Below are 26575 nucleotides of genomic sequence, written 5' to 3' on the forward strand. Positions count from 1 at the left end.
ACGTAACCCCCCCCCCCCCCCCCTCAGGAGGTAGACTTAAATCAATTTGACTGTGGAGGCGGTTTGCGGAGGCGAGAGAGTGGAAGAAGAAACGAGCAGAGACGGAAAAGGGTAGAATGAGAGAGATGATGCAGTAAAAAAGGAGGAAAATATCTGAATTCTCATTCAAAAATATAAACACAAACATCTCATCTCATCTCATCTTCAGCCTCTTATCCGGGATCGGGTCTCGGGGGCAGCAGCTTTAGCAGGGGACCCCAAACTTCCCTTTCCCGGGCCACATTAACCAGCTCTAACTGGGGGATCCTGAGGCGTTCCCAGGCCAGTGTGGAGATCTAATCTCTCCACCTGGTCCTGGGTCTTCCCCGAGGCCTCCTCCCAGCTGGACGTGCCTGGAACACCTCCCTAGGGAGGCCGTACCGTCTACACGGATTCAAACCTTTACCTCATGAAGAGCGCCCCTGTCTGTCTGATTTATCTATATGACACACACACACATATATGGTGGCACTAAAGAGCCCTGGCGACCGTTTTAATGTTTTTAATATCCATGTTTATTCCTCTGTATCCTTCCCTTTATTGTTTCCTTTCCCCCCTCTCATCTGCCTTCGTTCTCCCTTGTTCCGTTGCATAAATTGCGAGTGTGTGTGTGTGTGTCACTGGATGTGTCTGTGTGTGGGTGTGTGATTAGCGAGGCTTGATATCTGTCCAACAGTATCTCGCTGACAGTCTCCTCTCCGCGCTTCCATCTGCACTCAGAAACCATCCGATCCCTTCGCTCCGTCCTCCGAGGGGAAGGTTAAAAAACATATTTCCTCACTGAATCCAGACATGTGGAGGGTTTTCTTCTCGTACGCGTCCAAGGGTTTGGAGATACGCGTCTGTTTGGAGGAGAGTTGAGTTTGCGGGGCCCTCAGTAATGACAGCAGTGTGTCTTTGCACATTAGTGTCCCCATTATTCTGGATCATCCTCAGAGAATACCTGTTGGATCCGACCCCCTCACAGCTCTTTTTGGTATTCAACTGGAAGATAACTCTCATTACCGAACTGCCAATCAAAATATATCTCATACACTCAACTCACACAAGATTAATCCTGTTGATTTGGAAGAAAGCCCAAATAAAATTAAGATTAGAATTAAGGTAAGGTAAGATACCAGCCTAGGTAAGGTAACGTAAGGTAAGGTAAGGTACCAGCCTAGGTAAGGTAAGGTAACGTAAGGGCGCCCTCCCACTGTGCCTCTGTCCCGTGCCCCGTGCTTTAGGGTCCTTGTCCCCCCCCTCCAGGCCCGTTTGTACTCACACTACCTGGGCCTCGGAGAATGCTTCTTGCTGCCTATACGTCATCACGCCGTAACACGTCACACGCATTGATGACGTCATGGCGATGCGTGGCTTTGTTTCCAGATCTTTCCGTAGACCTCTGAGTTTTTGTGCGTCTTGTCGACTGTTTTTGAATCTTTTCATCGACCAAATCTGCAGTAAACACTCCACCTCCGCATCACACCAACGTGAACCTTTCACCGCCATTGTTTGAAATGTCCGCGCATGGTCCCTCCTTCTTTTTTCTACGTCCCAACAGGCGCACAGGAAATGACCTCAGAACCGCCGTAGGCCTCGTGCTCGTACACGTGCGCACGCTCGTGCTCGTACACGTGCAAACGTGCTTTACTAAAGCCCACCTCTCCCAAACGGGCCGTGGACGGCAAGCGTGCCACTCCTAGACGTGGTACGTTTGCACTCACACTGGTCAAAGGTACCAGACTTTACCCGTGAAACGTGCCGGGGCACGGTACGGATTTGGACAGCGTGAGTGCGCCCTTAGTCGTTTTGGCGAACTCCCCGCATCCTCTACTTCCGTCTACTTCCTGTCTTGTCGTCTTTTATGCTTCCTCTTCCTCCCCAGTGTTCCCTCCTTTATCTGCTCCTCACCCTGTCGTTTTGTCTCCACAGTCACTGTATCCATCAGATTCTAGACAGTGTGTCTTACACCCACCAACATGACATAGTGCACAGGGACCTCAAGGTGTGTGTGTCTCATTGTGTTGCGTTGCCCTCTGCACTCTTTTCATTTATGCCTGTGATTTCTGTTTTGAATTATGTGCCTGTGCCTGCTGTCTGCCCGTCCGCAGGTTGTTTTGCTTTTGGGACTCTTGTTGCACTATTTTAGACGGTCTGCACTCGGATTGTGAGAGAGAGAGAGAGAGAGCGTGAAAGAGAGTTCAGCAGCAGCGTCTACTTCAGGAGAACCTGCTCAAATGTCTCGTCAGAGGCAGCGCTCCTGAATAAATGACACGAATGTGAAATGTTGCTGGTTGAAAACAGCGTCTCCCACACGGAGCTGCAGCTCACGCCCACGTTTGGCTCTTTCTGTAAAAAAAGGAAATAGCTCTCCTTCTCCCCCGCGTTAGCTCCCAGACAGGTTCACTCTTCGCACTTGTTTTTAAATTGCGGTGTGTGAGAGCGTGCGGCGAGGACGTGGGTATGTGTGTGTGTGTGTGTGTGTGTGTGTGTGAGAGTGTTGCTGCCTCTGCATGGATGTTTGTGGGGGGATGAATGTTGCTCAGACTAACCTGCTCCCCCTGCTGTTTGCGTGCAGTCATTGCATCCAGCAGATCCTGGAGGCCGTGCTCCACTGCCATCAGATGGGGGTGGTACACAGAGACCTCAAGGTGAGTCACCTGCAGGGGTGTGTGTGTGTCTGTGTGTGTCTGTGTGTGTGTGTGTGTGTGTCAGGAGGGATTTTCAGTTGTGTTTGTCTGTCACATCATTCTGAAGGCTGGTAAGTGCTGGATTTAAAGCTAGCATGTCCGCCCGTGCATGTGTGCGCGCTGGACCTCGCAACGCATGCATGAGTTTGTGCGTGTTTGTGCGTCATGACACTGATGTTGTGCATGCGTTTAAGTGCAGGAACTGTATTTGTTTTATTAAGGTGACGTTTTTAATTGATTGATTGAAGTGAGAGAACATTTTAAAGGTTTAAAATGTAGAATGAGCAGAACAGCTCCATCTAGAGCCTCCAGATCATCGTCTCAACAACAAAAAAGAAGTCCAGCATAGGGGTTGCCAGGTTGGTCAGACCCGGCCCAGTAGCTCCAGGAGACCGGAGTCTGTTTGAGCCTGTTTGAACCCGTCCCCTCCAGAAAATCACAGCATCAAAACAAGGATTAGAGGAGTTTGACTGACAGTTAGCGTTAGCCGTTAGCGTTAGCCGCTCCAGCTAAGTGCAGATGAAAGTGATGTTAGCATCAAGGAGCAGCGTAGCCATGTGGGCGTGTGTTTGAATGGCGTTCCTCTCCTTTCTCTCAGTCCATGGAGTGAATGCTCGGCCTATAGTGACTCTGGTTGTTGCCCGTCTCCGCTCACTCAGCTGCTGGGACAAAGAAGCAGCTGCAGGATTGGCTAACTCCATTTCACCCAGTGCCAGCCTACGGTAGCTGCACCCAACAACAGACAACCCTGGCAACAAGCAATGCCCAACGCTAGATACCTATCACCTTCTGACTCTGGCAGGGGAGCCAGTCACACTCACAGCCCCGCCTCCGTGCTTCAGAGAGAAAGTTACTTCTGGTTTCCACAGAAAATACGTTGTGACAGACGACTTTATTACGTGACTTTACTTCATAAGTAGCGTCCGCCTCCTGTTAATAAGTCAAGTTCCTTTAATTGAGTTTTTAAAGCAGCCAGCAGAGGGTGACATGATGAGTGTCCTGCAGCTGGAGCCGCACATCCAGCTGTTTCTGTGCTCCCAAACAACTTCTTGGCACAACTCGATCACGATCAGCAGGAACGGGTTATAAAACAGGGAGCTGGGCTTTCTGTGTGTGTGTGTGTGTGTGTGTGTGTGTGTGTGTGTGTGTGTGTGTGTGTGTGTGTGTGTGTGTGTGTGTGTGTGTGTGTGTGTGTGTGTGTGTGTGTGTGTGTGTGTGTGTGTGTGTGTGTGTGTGTGTGTGTGTGTGTGTGTGTGTGTATCCAAAGCTAGAATCCAAGGTCAGAAGGTGATAGGTAGATGGACCTACAGGGACCAGGCCCACCAAAATGACGTCAAAGAGACACAAAATGACCACAAAGAGACACAAAATGACCACAAAGAGACACAAAATGACATCAAAGAGATTCAAAATGACATCAAAGAGACGCAAAATGACAACAAAGAGACACAAAATGACGTCAATGAGACACAAAATGACGTCAAAGAGACACAAAATGACACAAGATGACGTCAAAGAGACATAAAATAACCACAAAATGACCACAAAGAGACACAAAATGACAACAAAGAGACACAAAATGACATCAAAGAGACGCAAAATGACCACAAAGAGACACAAAATGACCACAAAGAGACACAAAATGACCACAAAGAGACACAAAATGACCACAAAGAGACACAAAATGACCACAAAGAGACACAAAATAACCACAAAGAGACACAAAATGACCACAAATTGACACAAAATGACGTCAAAGAGACACAAAAAGACCACAAAGAGACACAAATTAACCACAAAGAGACACAAAGTGACCACAAAGAGACACAAAGTGACCACAAAGAGACACAAAGTGACCACAAAGAGACACAAATTGACCACAAAGAGACACAAAATAACCACAAAGAGACACAAAATAACAAAAAAGAGACGCAAAATGACCTCAAAGAGACACAAAATGACCACAAACATTAAAGTTAATTTCCGTTAATTAACAAAATGACCAATGTAACTATAACACATGTGCAGGTTAGAGCTTCTGAACCCACTCCTGCAGAAACAACTTGTTCCAACATAAGAAACCAAAGGAAGCGTCTTTACCCGGCACACAGAGGACGTTTCCATCGTCTTAGACTCTGAAGGTGTTCTGAGACGATGTGTTTTAGAAGTGGAGCCTGTAAACGGAGAGTGACTGTGACTGTGTGTGTTTGTGTCGTTGATGCAGCCGGAGAACCTGCTGCTGGCCAGCAAGTGTAAGAACGCCGCGGTGAAGCTGGCGGACTTTGGACTCGCTATCGAGGTTCAAGGAGAGCAGCAGGCGTGGTTTGGTACGTCACACACACAACAACGACAACGAGTCCAAAAACGGAGCCTCAATGAAGATAACAGCAGATACAGGCATTAGCTCAATGCTAACACATAACTGGAATTATTATCAACGCGCAAACAGAAGTTATTTTCACAAATATAGCATCCTAACAGGAAAAATAACTTGTATAGCTAGCATAACTGCTACAACAACAATGCAGATAATTCGTGCTTAGTTTATTTGATATTACTGTTTATTTGTATCATTGCAAACTTTACTGATTTACAATAAAGTTTAGCATAAAAGGTCTGCTAGCTAAATGCTAAAACATAATGGGAATTACCATTAATGTTTGAACAGCAGTTAGCATCACATATATAGCATCCTAACAAGAAAAAAAACTCTTATAGCTAGCATAACTGCTACAACCACATGGAGAATAATTAGTGCTTAGTTTTCATTGCAGTGTTTTCTGATTAAAAATAAAACATTAGCATAAAAAGTGTGCTAGCTAAATGATAAAACACACTGGGAGTTACCATTAACACGCTTGTTTTCACCTTTTAAACCCTTATTTCTTCAGATTTTGAGACATTTGTGTGCGTTCAAACGTGTCTGGGTGGTTTAAAAACCCTGTTTTTGTGTCGTGATACAAACTCACGTCACACTTTGATGGATCCACACGGACTTTGACGTCTGATTAATCACACGTGAACGAGAACACGCTTCCCACAGATGCACCAACATCAGCTGTCTCCATCCTCCTCTTCCTCCTCTTCCTCCTCTCCTCTCTCTTTTCATGGTCTTTTCTTTATTAACTCTATTGTGTGTGTGTGTTCTTGTGTTCAGCGCACTAACGAGGAAAATGACTCATGATTTTTTAAAGATGGCTGAGCAGCAGCAGCTCCAGCCACATTGAACCAAGTGCATTAAAGGACTTTCTTAATGCTCACTCTGATCCGGAGCCAGCGTGAAGATAAATCTCAGCGAGGCTGCAGCTAAAAGCTCTCACTTCCCATTCAGCGACTCTCTGCGATGATTATGACTCTCTGCCTCACAAACCCCTCGACATGGCACCAAAAAAGCACCTTTTGCAGTAACTATTCCCTAAATTAAAGTGCAAACATGGCAGTTTGGGGTAGAAATTACTATCCTATCCGTCGGTCAAAATAATACCACTTTATATCACAATAATACCTCTTTATATCATAATAATACCTCTTTATATCATAATAACACCACTTTATATCATAATAACACCACTTTAGATCATAATAACACCACTTTATATCATAATAACACCACTTTATATCATAATAACACCACTTTATATCATAATAACACCACTTTAGATCATAATAATACCACTTTATATCATAATAATACCACTTTATATCATAATAATACCACTTTATATCATAATAACACCACTTTATATCATAATAATACCACTTTATATCATAATAATACCACTTTATATCATAATAATACCACTTTATATCATAATAATACCACTTTATATCATAATAACACCACTTTAGATCATAATAATACCACTTTATATCATAATAACACCACTTTAGATCATAATAATACCACTTTATATCATAATAACACCACTTTATATCATAATAACACCACTTTATATCATAATAACACCACTTTATATCAGAATAACACCACTTTATATCATAATAACACCACTTTATATCAGAATAACACCACTTTATATCATAATAACACCACTTTATATCAGAATAACACCACTTTATATCAGAATAACACCACTTTATATCATAATAACACCACTTTATATCAGAATAACACCACTTTATATCAGAATAACACCACTTTTTATCATATATTGGTTGTAAACGTGTTGTTTTGGGAAATGCGTGTTGAAGAATCTATTTCACCAGTGAGATTATTTCATTATTATTGTTTATTTTGTATTTAGTTTTGCAGACACTTGGTTCTGATGAAGGTAGCAGGCGTGTTAGTGTCAGGAAATGCACCAGGAGGACACGGTTTGTTTTGTTTTTTAGCAGTTTCCTGTTTGTTTTTGACCTGGAAACCAAAATCATCCAAAAGTGGACTTTTAAACACAGACTGTCCGACATTTTCTCTCAACAATCCGACTTTTTTCTATAAAAATTGCGACGTTTAATCATAATCTGACTTTTTTCTCTGACTTTTTTGTCACAATATTCCGTCTTTTATTCTGAAAATATTCCAACTTTTTTTGTCACAAGATTCCGACTTTTATTCTGAAAATATTTGGACTTTTTTGTCACAATATTCCGACTTTTATTCTGAAAATATTCCGACTTTTTTGTCACAATAATTCAACTTTTATTCTGAAAATATTCCGACTTGTCTGTCACATGAAAACTGTGAAAGTGATAAACCCCCTCTTTGTGTGTGTGTGTGTGTGTGTGTGTGTGTGTGTGTGTGTGTGTGTGTGTGTGTGTGTGTGTGTGTGTGTGTGTGTGTGTGTGTGTGTGTGTGTGTGTGTGTGTGTGTGTGTGTGTGTGTGTTTGCAGGCTTTGCGGGGACTCCCGGCTACTTGTCCCCTGAGGTGCTGAGGAAGGAGGCGTACGGTAAACCCGTGGACATCTGGGCGTGCGGTGAGCCTCTTTGTTTGTGTGTCTCTCACCACCGCCGCCTCCTCGCTCTCCTTCTCGCCGTCACTCACACAGAGGTTGTGTTTTGGTGTGCAGGTGTGATCCTCTACATCCTCTTGGTTGGATACCCTCCGTTCTGGGACGAGGACCAGCACAAACTCTACCAGCAGATCAAAGCCGGCGCGTACGACGTGAGTTCCACCGTCTCTCCTGTTTGACGCCACTTTAAATCAGACGTTTGTTGCTTTACTGTTGTTGTGTTGTGTTAAACACACACGTGGGTGTTGTGCGTGCTTCAGTTCCCCTCCCCAGAGTGGGACACGGTGACGCCGGAGGCTAAAAATCTGATCAACCAGATGCTGACGATCAACCCGGCCAAGAGAATCACCGCGCAGGAGGCTCTCAAGCACCCATGGGTCTGCGTAAGTGCACACACACACTCGTTCGTGTCATCGCAGTGTTTTCTCATTCATTCATTCATCTTCAGCCTCTTGTCCCTGTCGGGGTCTCGGGGGGCTGGAGCCGATCCCAGCTGACATCGGGCGTGAGGCGGGGTCCACCCTGGACAGGACGCCAGTCTATCACAGGACACATAGAGACGAACAGAGACAGACAACCATTCACACCTACGGGTGATTTAGAGTCATCAATGAACCGAACACCTGCACGTCTTTGGACTGTGGGAGGAAACCGGAGAACCCGGAGAAAACCCACGCAGACACGGGGACAACATGCAAACTCCACACAGAAGGGCCTCAGCCGGGATTCGAACCGGGAACCCTCTCGCTGTGAGGCGACAGTGCTAACCACCACAACACCGTGTCAAAGAACATTATTCCAAAAATACTCGTGCTCTTTGACTTTAGGTGATGTTTTCAGCTGTTTCTGTGAGAGGGAGTTGAAGGTTTTTGCGTTGAATCCGCGGATTCTCCGACAGCTGCTGCCCACAGAGCCCTGTCACTGTCACCGCGGCTCCTCTACGCTGTTATTTTCATCCCTCTCTCTCTCTGTGTGTCTCCACAGCAACGCTCCACCGTGGCGTCCATGATGCACCGACAGGAGACAGTCGAGTGTCTGAAGAAGTTCAACGCCAGGAGGAAACTCAAGGTGTGTGAACAGGAAGTGTGTGTTTCCTCCAAACAGCAACATCCCACTCATTTGAGAATCCGCGTTTTTCACCTCAGATGATCCGCGTACGTTTATACGCACGCTTTAAATCATCATCTCCTTAAGTCGTCTAAACTTAACCGTCTCCTTTAGTGACTAAACTTAACCGTCACCTTTAGAGACTAAACTTAACCGTCTCCTTTAGTGTCTAAACTTAACCGTCTCCTTTAGTCGACTAAACTTAACCGTCTCCTTTAGTGTCTAAACTTAACCGTCTCCTTTAGTGACTAAACTTAACCGTCTCCTTTAGTGTCTAAACTTAACCGTCTCCTTTAGTCGTCTAAACTTAACCGTCTCCTTTAGAGACTAAACTTAACCGTCTCCTTTAGTGTCTAAACTTAACCGTCTCCTTTAGAGACTAAACTTAACCGTCACCTTTAGTGTCTAAACTTAACCGTCTCCTTTAGAGACTAAACTTAACCGTCTCCTTTAGTGTCTAAACTTAACCGTCTCCTTCAGTCGTCTAAACTTAACCGTCTCCTTTAGTCGTCTAAACTTAACCGTCTCCTTTAGTGTCTAAACTTAACCGTCTCCTTTAGAGACTAAACTTAACCGTCACCTTTAGTCTTCTAAACTTAACCGTCACCTTTAGTCTTCTAAACTTAACCGTCTCCTTTAGTCGACTAAACTTAACCGTCTCCTTTAGTCGTCTAAACTTAACCGTCTCCTTTAGTCGTCTAAACTTAACCGTCACCTTTAGTCTTCTAAACTTAACCATCTCCTTTAGTCGTCTAAACTTAACCGTCACCTTTAGTCGTCTAAACTTAACCGTCTCCTTTAGTCGTCTAAACTTAACCGTCACCTTTAGTCGTCTGAACTTAACCGTCTCCTTTAGTCGTCTAAACTTAACCGTCTCCTTTAGTCGTCTAAACTTAACCGTCTCCTTTAGTCGTCTAAACTTAACCGTCTCCTTTAGTCGTCTAAACTTAACCGTCTCCTTTAGTGGTCTTAACTTAACCGTCTCCTCCTCCTCCTCCTCCTCAGGGCGCCATTTTGACGACCATGCTCGTCTCCAGGAACTTCTCTGGTGAGTGAAGCGCGATGAACAGAGTCGAGGGAACAGGATGGCACACACACACACACACACACACACACACACACACACACACACACACACACACACACACACACACACACACACACACACACACAAACAGGCTTCTTCCTCTCTGTGTTCCAGTGGGTCGACAGACTACGGCGCCGGCGTCCGTCAGCAACGTGCCTGGAACCACCGCCGGCATTGTGGAGCAAGGTAAACTCACCTGAGCTGAGCCTAAGCCCCGCCCACAGCTTCCTGTCTGATCCAATCAGGAAGCTCGGTCAGCGTCAGTTCTCTGAGTGTCCACTAGGGGCAGGTTTCATGTTAAACAGGCCGTTTACACAGCATCATTAAACCTGTTTAAGGACAAAAGAACATTCTAGTCTGTGTGTTTAGCTCATATCTCCATGACAACACTGAGGGGGAGGGGCTAGTTTTTATTTTATTGGAGGTTAAAGTGTATGAATAATTAGGGGCGTGGCCTCTTGAGTGACAGCTAGCCTCTGGCCCTCACTTCTCCTCGGAGGTAAACGTCAGCCAGATGGACGTACGCCCCTCCTCCCAACGTCACATACATGCCCTTTTTTGGTCTTCTTTTCTTCCTCTCTCCTTTGTCCTCCTCTTCCTCTCTTCCTCTCTTCCTCTGTCCTCTTCCTCTTTCCCTCTGTCCTCCTCTTCCTCTCTTCCTCTCTCCTCCTCTTCCTCTCTTCCTCTCTCCCTCTCTTCCTCTCTCCTCCTCTTCCTCTCTTCCTCTCTCCCTCTCTCCCTCTCTTCCTCTCTCCTCCTCTTCCTCTCTTCCTCTCTCCCTCTCTCCCTCTCTTCCTCTCTCCCTCTCTCCCTCTGTCCTCCTCTTCCTCTCTTCCTCTCCTCCTCTTTCCTCTCTTCCTCTCTCCCTCTGTCCTCCTCTTCCTTCCTCCCTCTCTCCCTCTCTCCCTCTCTTCCTCTCTCCCTCTGTCCTCCTCTCCCTTTCTTCCTCTCTCCCTCCTCCTCTTCCTCTCTCCCTCTGTCCTCCTCTTCCTCTCTCCCTCTGTCCTCCTCTTCCTCTCTTCCTCTCTCCCTCTGTCCTCCTCTCCCTCTCTCCCTCTCCTCCTCTTCCTCTCTCCCTCTGTCCTCCTCTTCCTCTCTCCCTCTGTCCTCCTCTTCCTCTCTCCCTCTCTTCCTCTCTCCCTCTTCCTCTTCCTCTCTCCCTCTGTCCTCCTCTTCCTCTCTTCCTCTCTCCCTCTGTCCTCCTCTTCCTCTCTCCCTCTGTCCTCCTCTTCCTCTCTCCCTCTGTGCTCCTCTTCCTCTCTCCCTCTCTCCCTCTGTCCTCCTCTTCCTCTCTCCCTCTGTCCTCCTCTTCCTCTCTTCCTCTCTCCCTCTGTCCTCCTCTTCCTCCTCTTCCTCTCTCCCTCTGTCTTCCTCTTCCTCTCTTCCTCTGTCCTCCTCTTCCTCTCTTCCTCTGTCCTCCTCTTCCTCTCTTCCTCTGTCCTCCTCTTCCTCTCTCCCTCTCTTCCTCTCTCCCTCTCTCCCTCTGTCCTCCTCTCCCTCTGTCCTCCTCTCCCTCTCTCCCTCTGTCCTCCTCTTCCTCTCTCCTCCTCTCCCTCTCTTCCTCTCTTCCTCTCTCCCTCTGTCCTCCTCTTCCTCTCTCCTCCTCTCCCTCTCTTCCTCTCTTCCTCTCTACCTCTCTCCCTCTGTCCTCCTCTTCCTCTCTCCTCCTCTCCCTCTCTTCCTCTCTTCCTCTCTCCCTCTGTCCTCCTCTTCCTCTCTCCTCCTCTCCCTCTCTTCCTCTCTTCCTCTCTACCTCTCTCCCTCTCCTCCTCTTCCTCTCTCCCTCTGTCCCTCTCTTCCTCTCTCCCTCTGTCCTCCTCTCCCTCTCTCCCTCTGTCCTCCTCTTCCTCTCTCCCTCTCTTCCTCTTCCTCTCTTCCTCTCACCCGAGTGTGTGATGCAACACTCGTCTGTTGTTCTCACCCTCTCTGACCCGTCCTCTCTTCAAACCTCACATCCTTTCCTCTCACTGGACCCGTGATTAAACGGAGTCACAACGCCACACGCCGCTTCCATCCCTGCGCTCGTTTTAATCCCTTCCTCCCAAATCTCTTCCCTCCCTCTCTCTCTCTCTCTCTCTCTCTCTCTCTCTCTCTAATGCTTCTGGATCGTTTGCCAAGGTAAGCAGCCTCCTCTCCCGTCGCCGCGTTACTGCTCGGATCTCTGTGCCTGTCACGGGTCACAGCGTCTCTGTTGTGCAACACGCTCACGCCGTGCCCTCCGGGGAATTAGGAGGAGAATCGCATGCAGCTCAGTGTGTGTGTGTGTGTGTGTGTCCGTGTGTGTGTGTGTGTGTGTGTGTGTGTGTGTGCAGAAAACGATGCAGTAAACCCTTAAATGTCCTTTTTTCCACTTCTTTGGTGCAATAATTACAACAATCAGTGATTATTCTCACAGTTATTTCAATATAGACGTCGACAAAATAACTGCCTCTCCCTCTGTCCTCCTCTTCCTCTCTCCCTCTCTCCCTCTCTTCCTCCTCTTCCTCTCTTCCTCTGTCCTCCTCTTCCTCTCTCCCTCTGTCCTCCTCTTCCTCTCTCCCTCTCTCCCTCTGTCCTCCTCTTCCTCTCTCCCTCTGTCCTCCTCTTCCTCTGCCCTCCTCTTCCTCTGTCCTCCTCTTCCTCTCTCCCTCTCTCCCTCTCTCCTCCTCTTCCTCTCTCCCTCTCTTCCATGCCCTCCTCTTCCTCTCTTTCTCTCTCCCTCTGTCCTCCTCTCCCTCTCTCCCTCTGTCCTCCTCTCCCTCTCTCCCTCTGTCCTCCTCTTCCTCTCTCCCTCTGTCCTCCTCTTCCTCTCTCCCTCTCTCCCTCTCTTCCTCTGCCCTCTCTCCCTCTCTTCCTCTCTCCCTCTCTCCCTCTCTTCCTCTCTCCCTCTGTCCTCTCTCCCTCTCTTCCTCTCTCCCTCTGTCCTCCTCTTCCTCTCTCCCTCTCTCCCTCTGTCCTCCTCTTCCTCTCTTCCCTGTCCTCCTCTCCCTCTCTCCCTCTCTCCTCCTCTCCTCTCTTCCTCTCTTCCCTGTCTCTTCCCTCTCCCTCTCTCCCTCTCTCCTCCTCTTCCTCTCTCCTCTCTCCTCTCTTCCTCTCTCCTCTGTCCTCCTCTTCCTCTCTCCCTCTGTCCTCCTCTTCCTCTCTCCCTCTCTTCCTCTGTCCTTCCTCTTCCTCTCTCCCTCTGTCCCCCCTCTTCCCTCTCTTCCCTCTGCCCTCCTCTTCCTCTCTCCCTCTGTCCTCCTCTTCCTCTCTCCCTCTGTCCTCCTCTTCCTCTCTCTCTCTGTCCTCCTCTCCCTCTCTCCCCTCTCTCCCTCTCTCCCTCTGTCCTCCTCTTCCTCTCTCCCTCTGTCCTCCTCTTCCTCTCTTCCTCTGTCCTCCTCTTCCTCTCTCCCTCTGTCCTCCTCTTCCTCTTCCTCTCTCCCTCTGTCCTCCTCTTCCTCTCTCCCTCTCTTCCTCTGCCTCCTCTTCCTCTCTCCTCTGTCCTCCTCTTCCTCTTCTCCCTCTGTCCTCCTCTCCCTCTCCTCCCTCTGTCCTCCTCTCCCTCTCTCCCTCTGTCCTCCTCTTCCTCTCTTCCTCTCTTCCTCTCTCCCTCTGTCCTCTCTCCTCTCTTCCTCTCTCCCTCTCTCCCTCTCTCCCTCTTACCTTACCTACTGGCCCCTGTACCAGCTCCTCTTATAGTAAAGTCCATTACAGTGGAAGGAGCCCATTGGTGCTTTGTTGTGTGTGTAGGGACTCTTCTCATGCTGCTGCAGAGGTTTGCTGTTATTTTCAGCAGCATTAGTGGTTAAAAAAGACCTTTGAATGCCTTCACCGTGCTGCCCCGAGCTAACCACTGTTAGCCACGTCCGGCTGTTAGCCACTCTCCTGGATTCGTCCGGCTGTTAGCCACTCTCCTGGATTTCTATGAGGGAGTTTAGTAAAAGTGTTTGAAATTATTAGAAACTTCCCCCAACTTCACCGCAGTCAGTGTTGCATTCTAGCGGGTTGGTTTTTCAAAATAAAAGTCCTCTGAATAATGAAATCCTCTTTGATCGTGAGTGCACCGCAGCACTTTACGTCGTCCGCGTGTTTATTTTTACCCTCCCGTGTTCTTTACTCCACTCTACAGATTAACAAAGCCATTATCACACACCTGCATCTCCACTTTCCCCGCATGCTTTCACTCCTAATCTCCCCCGTCATATGTGTGTGTGTGTGTTTGGATTATATGGAGAATTAGTTTGACTCCCCCCTCACCTCACCCACCCCCTCTCTTAATGCTTTGGCCGCTGGATCAGGGTTGGGACGTGCCAGTTGGATGGAGCTTTTTTTGAATGTGTGTGTTTATTGGTTGGGATTTTAATGTCTTTTCACGGGACAGAGGGAGGGTTTTCTCTTTGCGGAGGGAGGGATGAACTCTGTCCGAGGGTGGAGACGGGGGGAGGACACGTGGAGAGGCGAGCGCTGTCACTCTGTCTGTGTTGTGCATGCCTTGTTTCTATCGAGGAGCTGTGTCTCTCGTTTACCCCCGGCCCATGCATGAGCGTGCATCAGCGTGCGTCTGCAGCTGCGTGTGAGCGAGCACATTCAGAGCGCTGTGGTCATCTGAAGGTGTATGATGTGTACTCTTCCATCTGAGGGTGTGTCCTTCTGCCTCTCCGCAGCAGCCAAGAGTCTCCTCAACAAGAAGGCGGATGTCAAGGTAAGTGAGCCGCTCGTCTCTTCTTCTTCTTCTGCTTGTTCCCGTCCGCCTCGTTTTCCTCCTCACGTCCTTCTTCTTCTTCTTCTGTCCGGACGCCCTTCAGGCTCAGAGCTACTTTTATTATGCCATAAATATTCCCATCAAAGCTTGTTTTTGGCCTTAAAGGGACAGCGCAACGTAGAGATCGACCGATATGGATTCTTTAGGGCCGATGACCGATACAGACTGAGGCCGATACGACTTTTACTCCCTCAGTTTGCATCATAAAAATGACACAATGATGAGAACAAACGTTACGAGTGAAATGATCATTTATTGAACTTAAAAAGGCGTCTCCAGGGTCACAGAGCTGCCTGTGGTCGCTGTCTGTAAATACTGACGGGAAGAAACGCAGCAGCCGCAAGTGGACACGTAAAAAACGCAAATATCAGCGGGTAATACGGCCGGCCGACGTATGGGTCTGTCACTAGCGTCGCCATAATGCATGGGTAGGTGTGTCAAAGTGATCCAGTAAAGAGTCGCTGTGGCTGCAGGTTTTGATTCCAACCAAAGCAAAAACACACCTGACTCGCAGCCCACAGCAACTCTTTACTGGATCACTTTGACACCCATGCCACAAGTGTGTGGACAGGGATCCTGACAGGACTTGGATCCTGACAGGACTTGGATCCTGACAGGACTTGGATCCTGACAGGACTTGGATCCTGACAGGACTTGGATCCTGACAGGACAGGGTTCCTAACAGCACAGGGATCCTGACATGACAGGGATCCTGACAGGCCTTGGATCCTGACAGGACAGAGATCCTGACAGGACAGGGATCCTGACAGGACAGGGATCCTGACAGGACAGGGATCCTGACAGGACAGGGATCCTGACATGACAGGGATCCTGACAGGACTGGGATCCTGACAGGCCTTGGATCCTGACAGGACAGAGATCCTGACAGGACAGGGATCCTGACAGGACAGGGATCCTGACAGGACAGGGATCCTGACAGGACAGGGATCCTGACAGGGACAGGGATCCTGACATGACAGGGATCCTGACAGGACAGGGATCCTGACATGACAGGGATCCTGACAGGACTGGGATCCTGACAGGACCGGGTTCCTGACAGGACCGGGTTCCTGACAGGACTTGGATCCTGACAGGACAGGGATCCTGACAGGACCGGTATCCTGACATGACCAGGGATCCTGACAGGACAGGGTTCCTGACAGGACAGAGATCCTGACAGGACTGGGATCCTGACAGGACAGGGATCCTGACAGGACAGAGATCCTGACAGCACAGGGATCCTGACAGGACTCCAGCCTTCCTCACTGCTGCTGTTTTCTTACGGGTGTGACGTGTTTCATGAAAACAGGGCCGGGGAAACTTCAAAATAAAGTTCCCAGACCTGGTTGTGTCCAGAGAATGGCGCCCCCAGGTGTGTGGGAGCAAGTATGCCCCCCTCGTGCCTGGAGGAACGGACGCAACCGGGTAGGGGAACTTTATTTTGAAGGTTCCTGGCACGTCATACCCTAGGAAGGCTGGAGTTCAGCTAATGTCAGCTAAGAAAAGGTACAAGGACGCCCTTACCATAGAACTATGTCTGACTAGAAGAAACTCTGAATTTCACGTTCCTCTACATAGTGGATATGAAATAACCACGTGGAAAACACTCTTTTGTGCAGGTTCAAATGTAAAAGTGCAACTTTTTAACGTCGGCCTTTACCAAAGCACCTGACACTTTTATTTTGAAGGCTGAATCCTGTCACTTCCTCTGGTTTTTGATGGATACCTTCCTGTTCTCCTCTCTCCCTCTCTCCCTCTCTCCCCTCTCCCTCTCTCCCTCTCCTCCTCTCCCCTCTCTCCCTCTCTCTCCTCCTCCCCCTCCCTCTCTCTCTCTTCCTCCTCTTCCTCCTCTCCTCTCTCCCTCTCTCCCTCTCTCTCTCTCTCTCTCTCTCTCTCTTCCTCCTCTTCCTCTCTCCCTCTCTCCCTCTCTCCCTCTCAGCCTCTCTCCCTCTCTCCCTCTCTTTCCTCTCTTCCTCTCTCCCTCTCTCCCTCTCTCCGTCTCTCCCCTCTCTCCCGATGCTAATCTCAGATTATTTCATGATAAACTGTCGTTACGTAATCACAGTTTCTCCTTTGCTGCACCGTGACGTCACTCCAGCACACGACCCCGGAGCTATTCCTCTCTCTCTCTCTCTCTCCCTCCCTCCCTCTCTCTCTCTCTCTCTCTCTCTCTCTCTCTCTCTCTCTCTCTCTCCTCTCTCTCTCCATCTCTCCCCTCCCTCCCTTCTCTCTCTCTCTCTCTCTCTCTCTCTCTCTCTCTCTCCTCTCCCTCCCTCCTCTCTCTCTCTCTCTCTCTCTTTCTCTCTCTCTCTCTCTCCTCTCCCTCCCTCCTCTCTCTCCTCTCTCTCTCTCTCTCCCTCCCTCCTCTCTCCCTCCCTCCCTCCTCTCTCTCTCCCTCCCTCCCTCCCTCCCTCTCTCTCTCCCTCCCTCCCTCCTCTCTCTCTCCCTCCCTCCCCCTCCTCCTCTCTCTCCCTCTCTCTCTCTCCTCTCTCTGTATTTACCTCATCCCCGTTTCCACTCGTGTTTCAGGGAGTTTGCTCTCTCCTCTTCTCTGCAGCGGCTCAGTGCGATCACAGTTCAGGTTAATTGTTTTATAATGGTCGTGGTTAGAGAGCAGTTTCCTGACACTGACACTGATGTGGAGGTAAAACCCTGCAGACCGCCCGTTTTTGAACAGCAATGCTCCCGTCCATAGCAACCGCAGTTGTTTTTTAATTCACGTGACCCTGAAAGTGCAGATGTTCCTCTGTTTGTGCCCCAAACGTTTTCAGCTCGAGACCCAGAGCTGGTTCGGTTTCTCCCCGGGACCCAAACTTACAAAAATAGTCTCACTCCTAAACGCGAAGTCTCACCGCAAAAACCTCGTAAAGGGGGAAATCCGCTGCTTTAAAATCCGCTGGCTGATTCTGTGCCCTTAGACTTTTCGGTGGCGCTAATGGTTGAATCTTGAGAATGAGCAGAACAGCGCCATCTAGTGTCTCAAGATTGTAGTCGCAACAACAAAAAATAACTCCAGCAGTCGGGTTGCCAGGTTGGTTGCGGAGTGTGTCAGCGATCAGCCTCCTCCATGTCAGTGATGAATCAAACAGGGGAACCACTCATTTTGAGAGGAGTTTGACTGACAGTTAGCATTAGCCATAAGCGTTAGCCGTTAGCATTAGCCGTTCAAGCTAAGTAAAGATCAAAGTCATTTTAGCGTTCAAGGAGAAGCGTAGCCATGTTGGCGTGCGTTTTAAGGCCGTTTGAACTCCTCCGTCTCTAAAATACGCTGATTTTGTGCCTTTTTATTTTTCAGTGGCTTACCGCCACAGGTGGGGGTGGGGGAGTGTCACACACTTCCTGTTTTATGAGCACGCGCACACAGGCGGTTACATCTGCAAAGACATTTCTCTCTGCTGCACTTTCCCGTCTTCCCCCATAAGTTTAGTTTCTCTTTTTGACTTCAGTCCAAAACTGTGATCGATTAAATAATGAGCAGAAAATAAGAGAGCATGAAACAGCTTCATCGTGCCTGTGTGTGTGTGTGTGTGTGTGTGTGTATGTGTATGTGTGTGTGTGTGTGTGTGTGCATCTGTGTGCATCTGTGTGCATCTGTGTGTGTCTGTGTTTGTGTGTGTGCATCAGTGTGTGTGTGTGTGTATGTGTGTGTGTGTGTGTGCGTGTATCTGTGTGTGTGTGCATCTGTGCATCAGTGTGTGTGTGCATGTGCGTGTGTCTGTCTATGTGTGTGTGTGTGTGTGTGTGTGTGCATATGTGTGTGTGTGTGTGTGTGTGTGTGTGTGCATGTGTGTGTGTGTGCGTGTGCATCAGTGTGTCTGCATCTGTATGTGTGTGTGCATTTGTGTGTGCATCAGTGTGTGTGTGTGTGTGTGTGTGTGTGTGTGTGCGCATCAGTGTTCGTGTGTGTGTGTGTGTGTGTGTGTGTGTGTGTGTGTGTGTGTGTGTGTGTGTGTGTGTGTGTGTGTGTGTGTGTGTGTGTGTGTGTGTGTGTGTGTGTGTGTGTGTGTGCGCATGCCGTTGCAGAGTAGAGGAGTTGTTGGTCATGTGAGTCCCTATAAAACCAGGTGTGTGTGTGTGTGTGTGTGTGTGTGTGTGCGTGCCTGCATCTGTGTGTGTGTGTGTGTGTGTGTGTGTGTGTGTGTGTGTATTCAGCATGATGTCTTTAGCGCCCGTTGTGAGTACCATGAGCGTGTGTCGTCGCTCGCTCACATTAAAACACGTGTGTGTGAGGATCTCTCAACAAAAACGGACGTGACGCTCGTTTCCTCATATGTGACAGATGTCGCAGAGGTGCACATCTGTCCTCGCTTTAACTTCCCGTCTGCCGAACAGCGTCCAGATGAGCGGGAGCATCTGACCGCCATTGATTTGGATTCTTACCGCAGTCAGAGATGATGAATGGCTGGAAAAGCTTTTAATCTAATTAATGCCGTCGTGGGAAACGTGGGGGAACCTTTCAGCGCGCTGCTCTCTGCTGAGTGCACTCTCGCTCCTTTCCTTTTTTAATCTTCGGAGCACTTCTTCTTCTTCTGCTTCCATCTGCTATTTTTACCTGTCTGTCTTTTTCAAACACACCCACTGAGGAACCAGCAGATGGCACCTGTCACCGCTGTTCCTCAGCACTAACGCAGCACTTTGTGTTTCCCTGCACAGCCCCAGACTAACAGCACCAGAAACAGCATAGTCACCAGTCCCAAAGGCAACGCCGCGTCTGCTGCCCTGGTATGCAGCTCTGTGTCCGTCTGTCCGTCCGCTCTTTACACAAATGCAGAGTGTGTAGGTGTGTGTGTGAGAGAGAAAGGGAGAGAGGGAGCGTGGGTGTGGAGGGTGGATCGTAGTGGTGTCGACTCAAGGCTCGCAGCTTTTCAATGAACAGTTTGACAATCTGGGAAAGAGTTAAGTATAAATATCCACAGCTCTCTCATGTTTAAAGGGACACTTCACACATTTTAGTCCAGGTCTGGTCACATGGACGCCGTTTGGCCTTTCTCTGCGGTGGAGGTTTGCTTCACGTCACTCTGCAGATCTCCACATGCTCCGTTCTGCAGAGACGTCCCCCACTGCTGAGACTCAGACCTGCATTCAAATGGGTGAAATGTCCCTTTAAGGGTGGAGCTTTAGAGCCAAGACACTGTAAACCAGAGGTTACGTGTAACAAAGTACATTTACTGCACCTTTCGAGGTACAATACTACTGCAACTTTATACTTATATTAAATTAATATTGTAGCTTTAACTCCATTACATTTGTTGCACAGCTTCAGTTACTTTTAAAATATGGATCAAATCTTTAAAAGTGACAAAAAGTAGTTTTTCAAGATGGATTTTCAGGCTAAAAGTCGTAGTATTTAGAGACTAAAAGTCGTTTTATTTAAAGGCTCAAAGTCGTAGTATTTAAGGCTAAATGTTGTATTTTCAGACAAAAAGTCGTAGTATTTAGAGGCTAAAAGTCGTAGTATTTAGAGGCAAAAGTCGTAGTAGTTAGAGGCTAAAAGTCGTAGTATTTAGAGGCTAAAAGTCGTAGTATTTAGAGGCAAAAGTCGTAGTAGTTAGAGGCTAAAAGTCGTAGTATTTAGAGGCAAAAGTCGTAGTAGTTAGAGGCTAAAAGTCGTAGTATTTAGAGGCTAAAGTCGTAGTATTTAGAGGCAAAAGTCGTAGTAGTTAGAGGCTAAAAGTCATAGTATTTAGAGGCTAAAGTCGTAGTATTTTCAGGCTAAAAGTCGTATTTTCAGCTTAAAAGTCGTAGTATTTTATCTTGTTTGTGTTAATCAGCACAAAAAACAGAAATATAAAAAGTTTATCAGAGCCGTACAAGCTGCTTCTGCCTGTTTCCAGTCTTTACGCTAAGCTAAGCTAAGCTAAGCCAAGCTAAGCTAAGCTAACAGTCTCCTAGCTCTAGCTCCATACTCAACAGTGAAACATAACAGCTTAATAAGCATATTTCTTAAAATCTCAAACTATTCCTGTGAGGGGTTGAAATAAAATAAAACAGTAAAGACAAAGAAAGAAGCGTGTGAGGTGTTTTTTTCATGACATTTCACAAGTTTCATATTTTCATATTTACGGGATTTAATGACAACAAGAAAAATATAAAATATCACTTTTATCCTTTGGAAACTCTGTTCAGTCCTGTATCTATCACTGTAAGAGTGAGATATTAAAGAAAAGTTATGTTTTATATGTGTATTTTATATAAAATGGGACCAAAAGCGACTGATATGAGAGAGAGAGAGAGAGAGAGAGAGAGAGAGAGAGAGAGTTCACAGATCCATCGTTAACGTCCTCCATCATGAACTCTTTCTGATCTTTCCATCCTGCTCTCTTCTGTTTCTCAAACTCTCACGTTGTCATCGTAAAAGCCTTCACTTCCCGTCCCATGTTCTCCTCTTTCTTTCTCTCCATTCTCCCTCCAGGAGCCTCAGACTACTGTTATCCATAATCCAATAGATGGGACCAAGGTACATCATCCTCCCCTCCCTCCCTCCCTCCCTCCATCTCTTTATTCCCCCCCTCACCTCGTCCTCACTGCGTTCCTCCATGCGTGTGGGTGAAGCTGTGATAGCCGGACAAAAGCAGGATTTGTGTGTTTGTGTCTTTTATCTCCGTGTGCGTCCTCTTGTGTGTTTGTGCATGAGAGCGCTGCGGAGAGCGTGAGAGCTGTCTGCTTGTGTTATACTGCCCCTCTGTGTTCAGATCCACGGAGCTCAGTGGGTTTCCAGTGTCTGTCAGCAGATTAAACCCTCATCATCGTCGTGCAGCGGCGGCTAAAGCGTGTGTAGTGTGTGTCCGTGAGCACCGAGGCGGCCGCGTCACTGAGCCGCGCGCACAGCTGTGTCTGTATCCGTGCGCCGTCTTTGGCAAAATGTTCAGATTCAGAGTCCTGTTGTAGATCCGGTGTCAGAAACTTGAGTGTGTGTCATTGTGCATGCATTTGTGTGTGTGTGTGTGTGTGTGTGTGTGTATAAGCACCTGTGTTAATTGTTTTGGTAATCAACATTTTTGTGTGTGCACCTTGCAGGAATCATCTGACAGCAGCAACACCACTATTGAGGATGAAGATGTGAAAGGTTTGTTTTTTACGTTACAGTTCGTTCAGCGGGGTTAGGGGGTAGTGTTTGGGTCAGGGTTAGGGGGTAGTGTCAGGGTCAGGGTCAGGGGGTAGTGTTTGGGTTAGGGGATAGTGTTAGGGTCAGGGTTAGGGGGTAGTGTTAGGGTCAGGGTCAGGGTTAGGGGGTAGTGTTAGGGTCAGGGGGAGGTGTTAGGGTCAGCGGGAGGTGTTAGGGTTAGGGGGTAGGGTCAGGGTCAGGGTTAGGGGGTAGTGTTAGGGTTAAGGGGGTAGTGTTAGGGTCAGGGTCAGGGGGTAGTGTCAGGGTTAGGGGGTAGTGTTAGGGTCAGGGTTAGGGGGTAGTGTCAGGGTCAGGGTTAGGGGGTAGTGTCAGGGTCAGGGTTAGGGGGTAGTGTCAGGGTCAGGGTTAGGGGGTAGAAGTAGATCCACTCCCGTGACCCTGAGGTTGAAGGACTTTGTAGAAATGGAGTCTGGGGGCTTCGAAGCTGCTTCTCCAAACTGGGAGGGCGAGGGGCCCGCCATCTCCTGCAGGTCCTTCACTTAAACCCACTTTAAAAGAATCAGAACTATCCTTTAATACGACAGAAGCACGTATGTGAAGGTTAAAGAGTCAGGATAGAATAAAGTCAGACAGAAAGAGAGAGAGGGAGGGAGGGAGGGGAGTCAATCCCAGCGCTAAGCCTCCCTCTCAGTGTCAGGACGGAGCCGCGCACTAAATCTCATCTAAAGCGCTGGGACAAGAATAGGGTGATGAGCTCAGGCAGCATGTGATGGAGGCAGAGAGGGACGCGGCGTCTGCACAGGGAGCAGGGAGACACGTTTTATTATAAACATTATTATTATTACTGAAACAAAGGGGGGGGGGTGATGCAGGCGAGGGGTCACAGTAGTTCTGACGTGTGCAGCAGCAGCAGCAGGACGTGATGAGCAGCCAGCTCTTGGGTGAGTGCGTCCTCGCCGTGTGTGAGTGTGAGAGGTGGAACTGGGGCGCGGGATGCAATCACACTGTTTCCTGTCTGCAGCTCGCAAACAGGAGATCATAAAGATCACAGAGCAGCTCATCGAGGCCGTCAACAACGGGGACTTTGAGGCGTACGCGTGAGTCCCCTCTTCTTCTTCATTTGTGTGCTGTGAAAATGAACAGAGCCGTTGATCTGACTGACATACAGGTGTGTTTAGTATGGTGTCACGCTGTTTATGCACGTTTCCAGTTTCATCGTGGTGGATTGACGACAATTAGGCTGTAGATGGTGTTTAATTGCATGATATAGTTTATAAATCACGGCTCTTTTACTGTTTCAAAGACAGAAAAAGACCCGAATGTGTCACTTTTGTTTTTTACAGAAGTTCACATTGGAGAAAAGGTCACAGCAGGGGCTTCAATTAGAGGATTCTGATGCAAAACAGCCACAAAAAGATGCAAAATGACTAAAAATAGATGCAAAACCACCACAAAAAGATGCAAAACCATCACAAAAAGATGCAAAACCATCACAAAAAGATGCAAAACCACCACAAAAAGATTGAAAATAGATGCGACATGTAACAGTTGTTTAATGTGACGTTGTGTCCTCGCAGGAAGATCTGCGACCCTGGTCTGACCTCGTTTGAGCCGGAGGGGCTGGGAAATCTGGTGGAGGGAATGGACTTCCATCGGTTTTACTTTGACAACCGTAAGACTTCAGATGAACTCATATTTATCTTTTATAACTTATTATAAATGCATTTAAACGCTTCTCTCCCGTCAGTCCTCTCCAAGAACAGCAAACCCATCCACACCACCATCCTCAACCCTCACGTGCACATGATCGGGGAGGACGCCGCCTGCATCGCCTACATCCGCCTGACGCAGTTTGTGGACGGGCAGGGCCAGCCCCGCTCCAGCCAATCAGAGGAGACCAGAGTATGGCACCGCAGGGAGAGCCGGTGGCAGAACGTCCACTTCCACTGCTCAGGAGCGCCCGCCGCCCCGCTGCAGGCGTGAGGTACGAAAGATCTGCCCACCAGCACAACTGAAGCACAGATGCAGATGCAGCTTTTATCTCTTTTATTATATAAGTTTAAAAACAACAATGGGGGGATGTGCCGGACTATTTCAGGGTGCAGAGACTTTGTGGGTCTTACGGTGGAGACGTTAAATAACAGGCAGTGCACCAGCCAATAAATACAACCCACAAAATAATCACAAAACCACCAAACATGAGCACAGAGGGATGCAAAATGACCCCAAAGAGACAGAAAATGATGACAAAAACATGCAAAATGATTAAAAATCGATAGAAAATTACCACAGGGAGAAGAATGGTGATATAGAAACGTAAAATGACTAAAAATAGATGCAAAACTACCACTAAAAGATGCAAAATGACTAAAAATAGATGCAAAACCACCACAAAAAGATGCTAAATGACTAAAAATAGTTGCAAAACCACCACAAAAAGATGCAAAATGACTCAAAATAGATGCAAAACCACCACAAAAAGATGCAAAATGACTAAAAATAGATGCAAAACCACCACAAAAAGATGCAAAATGACTTAAAATAGATGCAAAACCAGCACAAAAAGATGCTAAATTACTAAAATTAGATGCAAAACCACCTCAAAAAGATGCAAAATGACTAAAAATAGATGCAAAACCATCACAAAAAGATGCAAAATGACTTAAAATAGATGCAAAACCACCACAAAAAGATGCTAAATGACTAAAAATAGATGCAAAACCACCACAAAAAGATGCAAAATGACTTAAAATAGATGCAAAACCACCACAAAAAGATGCTAAATGACTTAAAATAGATGCAAAACCACCACAAAAAGATGCTAAATGACTAAAAATAGATGCAAAACCAGCACAAAAAGATGCTAAATGACTAAAAATAGATGCAAAACCAGCACAAAAAGATGCTAAATGACAAGAACAGATGCAACATGTTCCAGTTTTGTCATCTTCTCGTCTCTTCCTCAGGAACGTGAGTGCGGCTGAGCGGAGCGGAGGAGGAATAACCTGAGAGGGAGGTGCAGGAGGATGGAGCCCGGGAGTCTGAAGATGTTTGCACCACCCTCCTCGCTCTCCTCTCTGCGTCTCGACCGCGGACGGATCCACGCCGTCATCCGACCACGCTCCGGCAGAGGGCGCACACCAGCCCCAACACAAGCAAACTCTCGAGCCTGCGCAGCCTCCGACGCTGCGCCGCCATTCACCTTTCTCCTCCAATCATCGTTACTCCTCGTGTTGCTATGGCTGCGGTCTGATTGTTGTGCTCTCTCGTCTGTACAGTACACTTAATGGTCCTTTTAAACCTTTCCACGCCGGTACCTCCTTCTCTTTTTGTATGACGAGCATGACTCCCCCGTAACACCCGTGTTCTCGTTACAGTGGCTGTTTCTCTGCACGACTAAAAGGCCGCCTGTGTGAAATCGAACCGACGAACCCACGCGAGTCTCGCAGAGGGAGACGCGGTGGGTGTGTGTAATCCTACGCGTGGTTCTGTTTATTCTGCAGAGGGTTCTTTCTCTCCTCCTCTGGAGCGTAGTCGACCCTGAGCCCGCGGTGAACCCACGCAGCATGCTCACGTGTTCCCGTCCTTTAACTGAATCTGTGTCCTGAACGTCTCAAACTAACTATTCTGAGATTACGACAGTGGGTGAGATTATAGCACCACGCCGTTTGTGTACGTTTCCAGTTTCTATTACGCTGTAGATGATGTTTAAGTGCATGATAGTCCAGGTTAATACCTTTGCTGAGTCGGGTGTTATCGTGCGTTCTGTTGATTTCCTCTGGACTGACGCTGTAATCTCTGTTTCTGGGCTTTGTAAGTGCATCAGCTGTCTTTGTGTTGGTTTGATGGTTTAGTATTTATGATCACAGGAGAGCGTCAGGAGCAGAACATGCCTTTTAAAGAAACCCCCGGACCCAGATCAGTTTTTAAATCACGGCTCTTTTACGGTTTCACATTAATATAACAATAACAAAAACAATAACAGAAGTAATAATAACAATAATAATAATAATACTTGCATCCCTGTGCTGTTTCCTGTCTCCTGAAATCAAAACATTAAAGTGGAAAAATAGATAAAGTTAAAATCCTGGAGTGTAAACGTTCCTCCGTCCTCCAGAGGGCGCTGACGTGCAAACCCACGCTTCCACAGCTCCAGTGTGAGTGTGAGGAAGAGGAAGAGGAGCACACACACTTCTGTTACTCCTTCAGTTCTGATCCTCTACCTTTAACGCAACCGCCCTGACTCCAGTGACCCCCGTGTTTCCTCCGGGTTTGTCTCCTCTACGTCAGGACGCGTAAATAAAAACAGGGCAAATTTCTTCTTCTGGTTTTTCTCTTTGAAACTTTCCGACCCTGACGACGACGGCGCCGGCGTTTCCAAGTGTTATCAATATTCAAATGTAATCAGTGTGTGAACCAATAAAGACGACAATGCAGAGAGAACGCATCACTTCCTGTCTCTCTTATCTCCGTGTGTGTGTGTGTGTGTGTGTGTGTGTGTGTGTGCGTGTGTGCGTGTGTGTGTGTGTGTGCGTGTGCGTGTGTGAGTGTTGATCACAGAGCGTAAAGATTCACTCCCATGCTTTTATTTTGTGTGATTTGATGTTCTGGTGTTTATGATCGTACCTGTAGTCCAGGGCCGGATCACGGTTCCCTGGGGCCCCTGGGCACGTCTCTTTTGGAGCCCCCCCCCCCCCCCATTTCCGGTTCTCCGTGAGGCAGAGGAGACGCCGTCCGTCCGTACCACGCCCAGGGCGTTAGGGTCCGCTTACACGTCATCACCCCTCAGAGATTTAGTTTCATCCGACTGGTTTGAATGTCTCATCTGATCGAATCCGCCGCGGACCGTTCGACCGCAGCTTTTAAAACGTCCGTCGTGAGGAACAGACGCAGGAGACGCAATGCTTGCGCTT

The 26575-nt window shown here is 47.8% G+C and overlaps 1 protein-coding gene across 1 annotated transcript in view; it reads left to right on the top strand.

The window, feature by feature from the left end:
• Window positions 1-25922, top strand: part of camk2b2 (calcium/calmodulin-dependent protein kinase (CaM kinase) II beta 2) — a 38519-nt gene extending 12597 nt beyond the window's left edge. Inside the window, exons 6-21 of the mRNA XM_083929862.1 lie at window positions 1954-2026; window positions 4936-5038; window positions 7563-7646; window positions 7740-7834; window positions 7943-8065; window positions 8667-8750; window positions 9795-9837; window positions 9991-10062; window positions 14499-14536; window positions 19250-19318; window positions 21009-21053; window positions 21614-21662; window positions 22684-22759; window positions 23240-23334; window positions 23410-23646; window positions 24629-25922. Of these exons, the coding sequence (XP_083785988.1) occupies window positions 1954-2026; window positions 4936-5038; window positions 7563-7646; window positions 7740-7834; window positions 7943-8065; window positions 8667-8750; window positions 9795-9837; window positions 9991-10062; window positions 14499-14536; window positions 19250-19318; window positions 21009-21053; window positions 21614-21662; window positions 22684-22759; window positions 23240-23334; window positions 23410-23645 (1285 nt within the window). The 3' untranslated portion in view covers window position 23646; window positions 24629-25922. The remainder of the gene's footprint in view (window positions 1-1953; window positions 2027-4935; window positions 5039-7562; window positions 7647-7739; window positions 7835-7942; window positions 8066-8666; window positions 8751-9794; window positions 9838-9990; window positions 10063-14498; window positions 14537-19249; window positions 19319-21008; window positions 21054-21613; window positions 21663-22683; window positions 22760-23239; window positions 23335-23409; window positions 23647-24628) is intronic.
• The last annotated feature ends 653 nt before the right edge of the window (window positions 25923-26575 follow it).

This window comes from Echiichthys vipera (assembly GCF_963691815.1).
Source record: "Echiichthys vipera genome assembly, chromosome: 16".
Lineage (NCBI taxonomy): Eukaryota > Metazoa > Chordata > Actinopteri > Perciformes > Trachinidae > Echiichthys > Echiichthys vipera.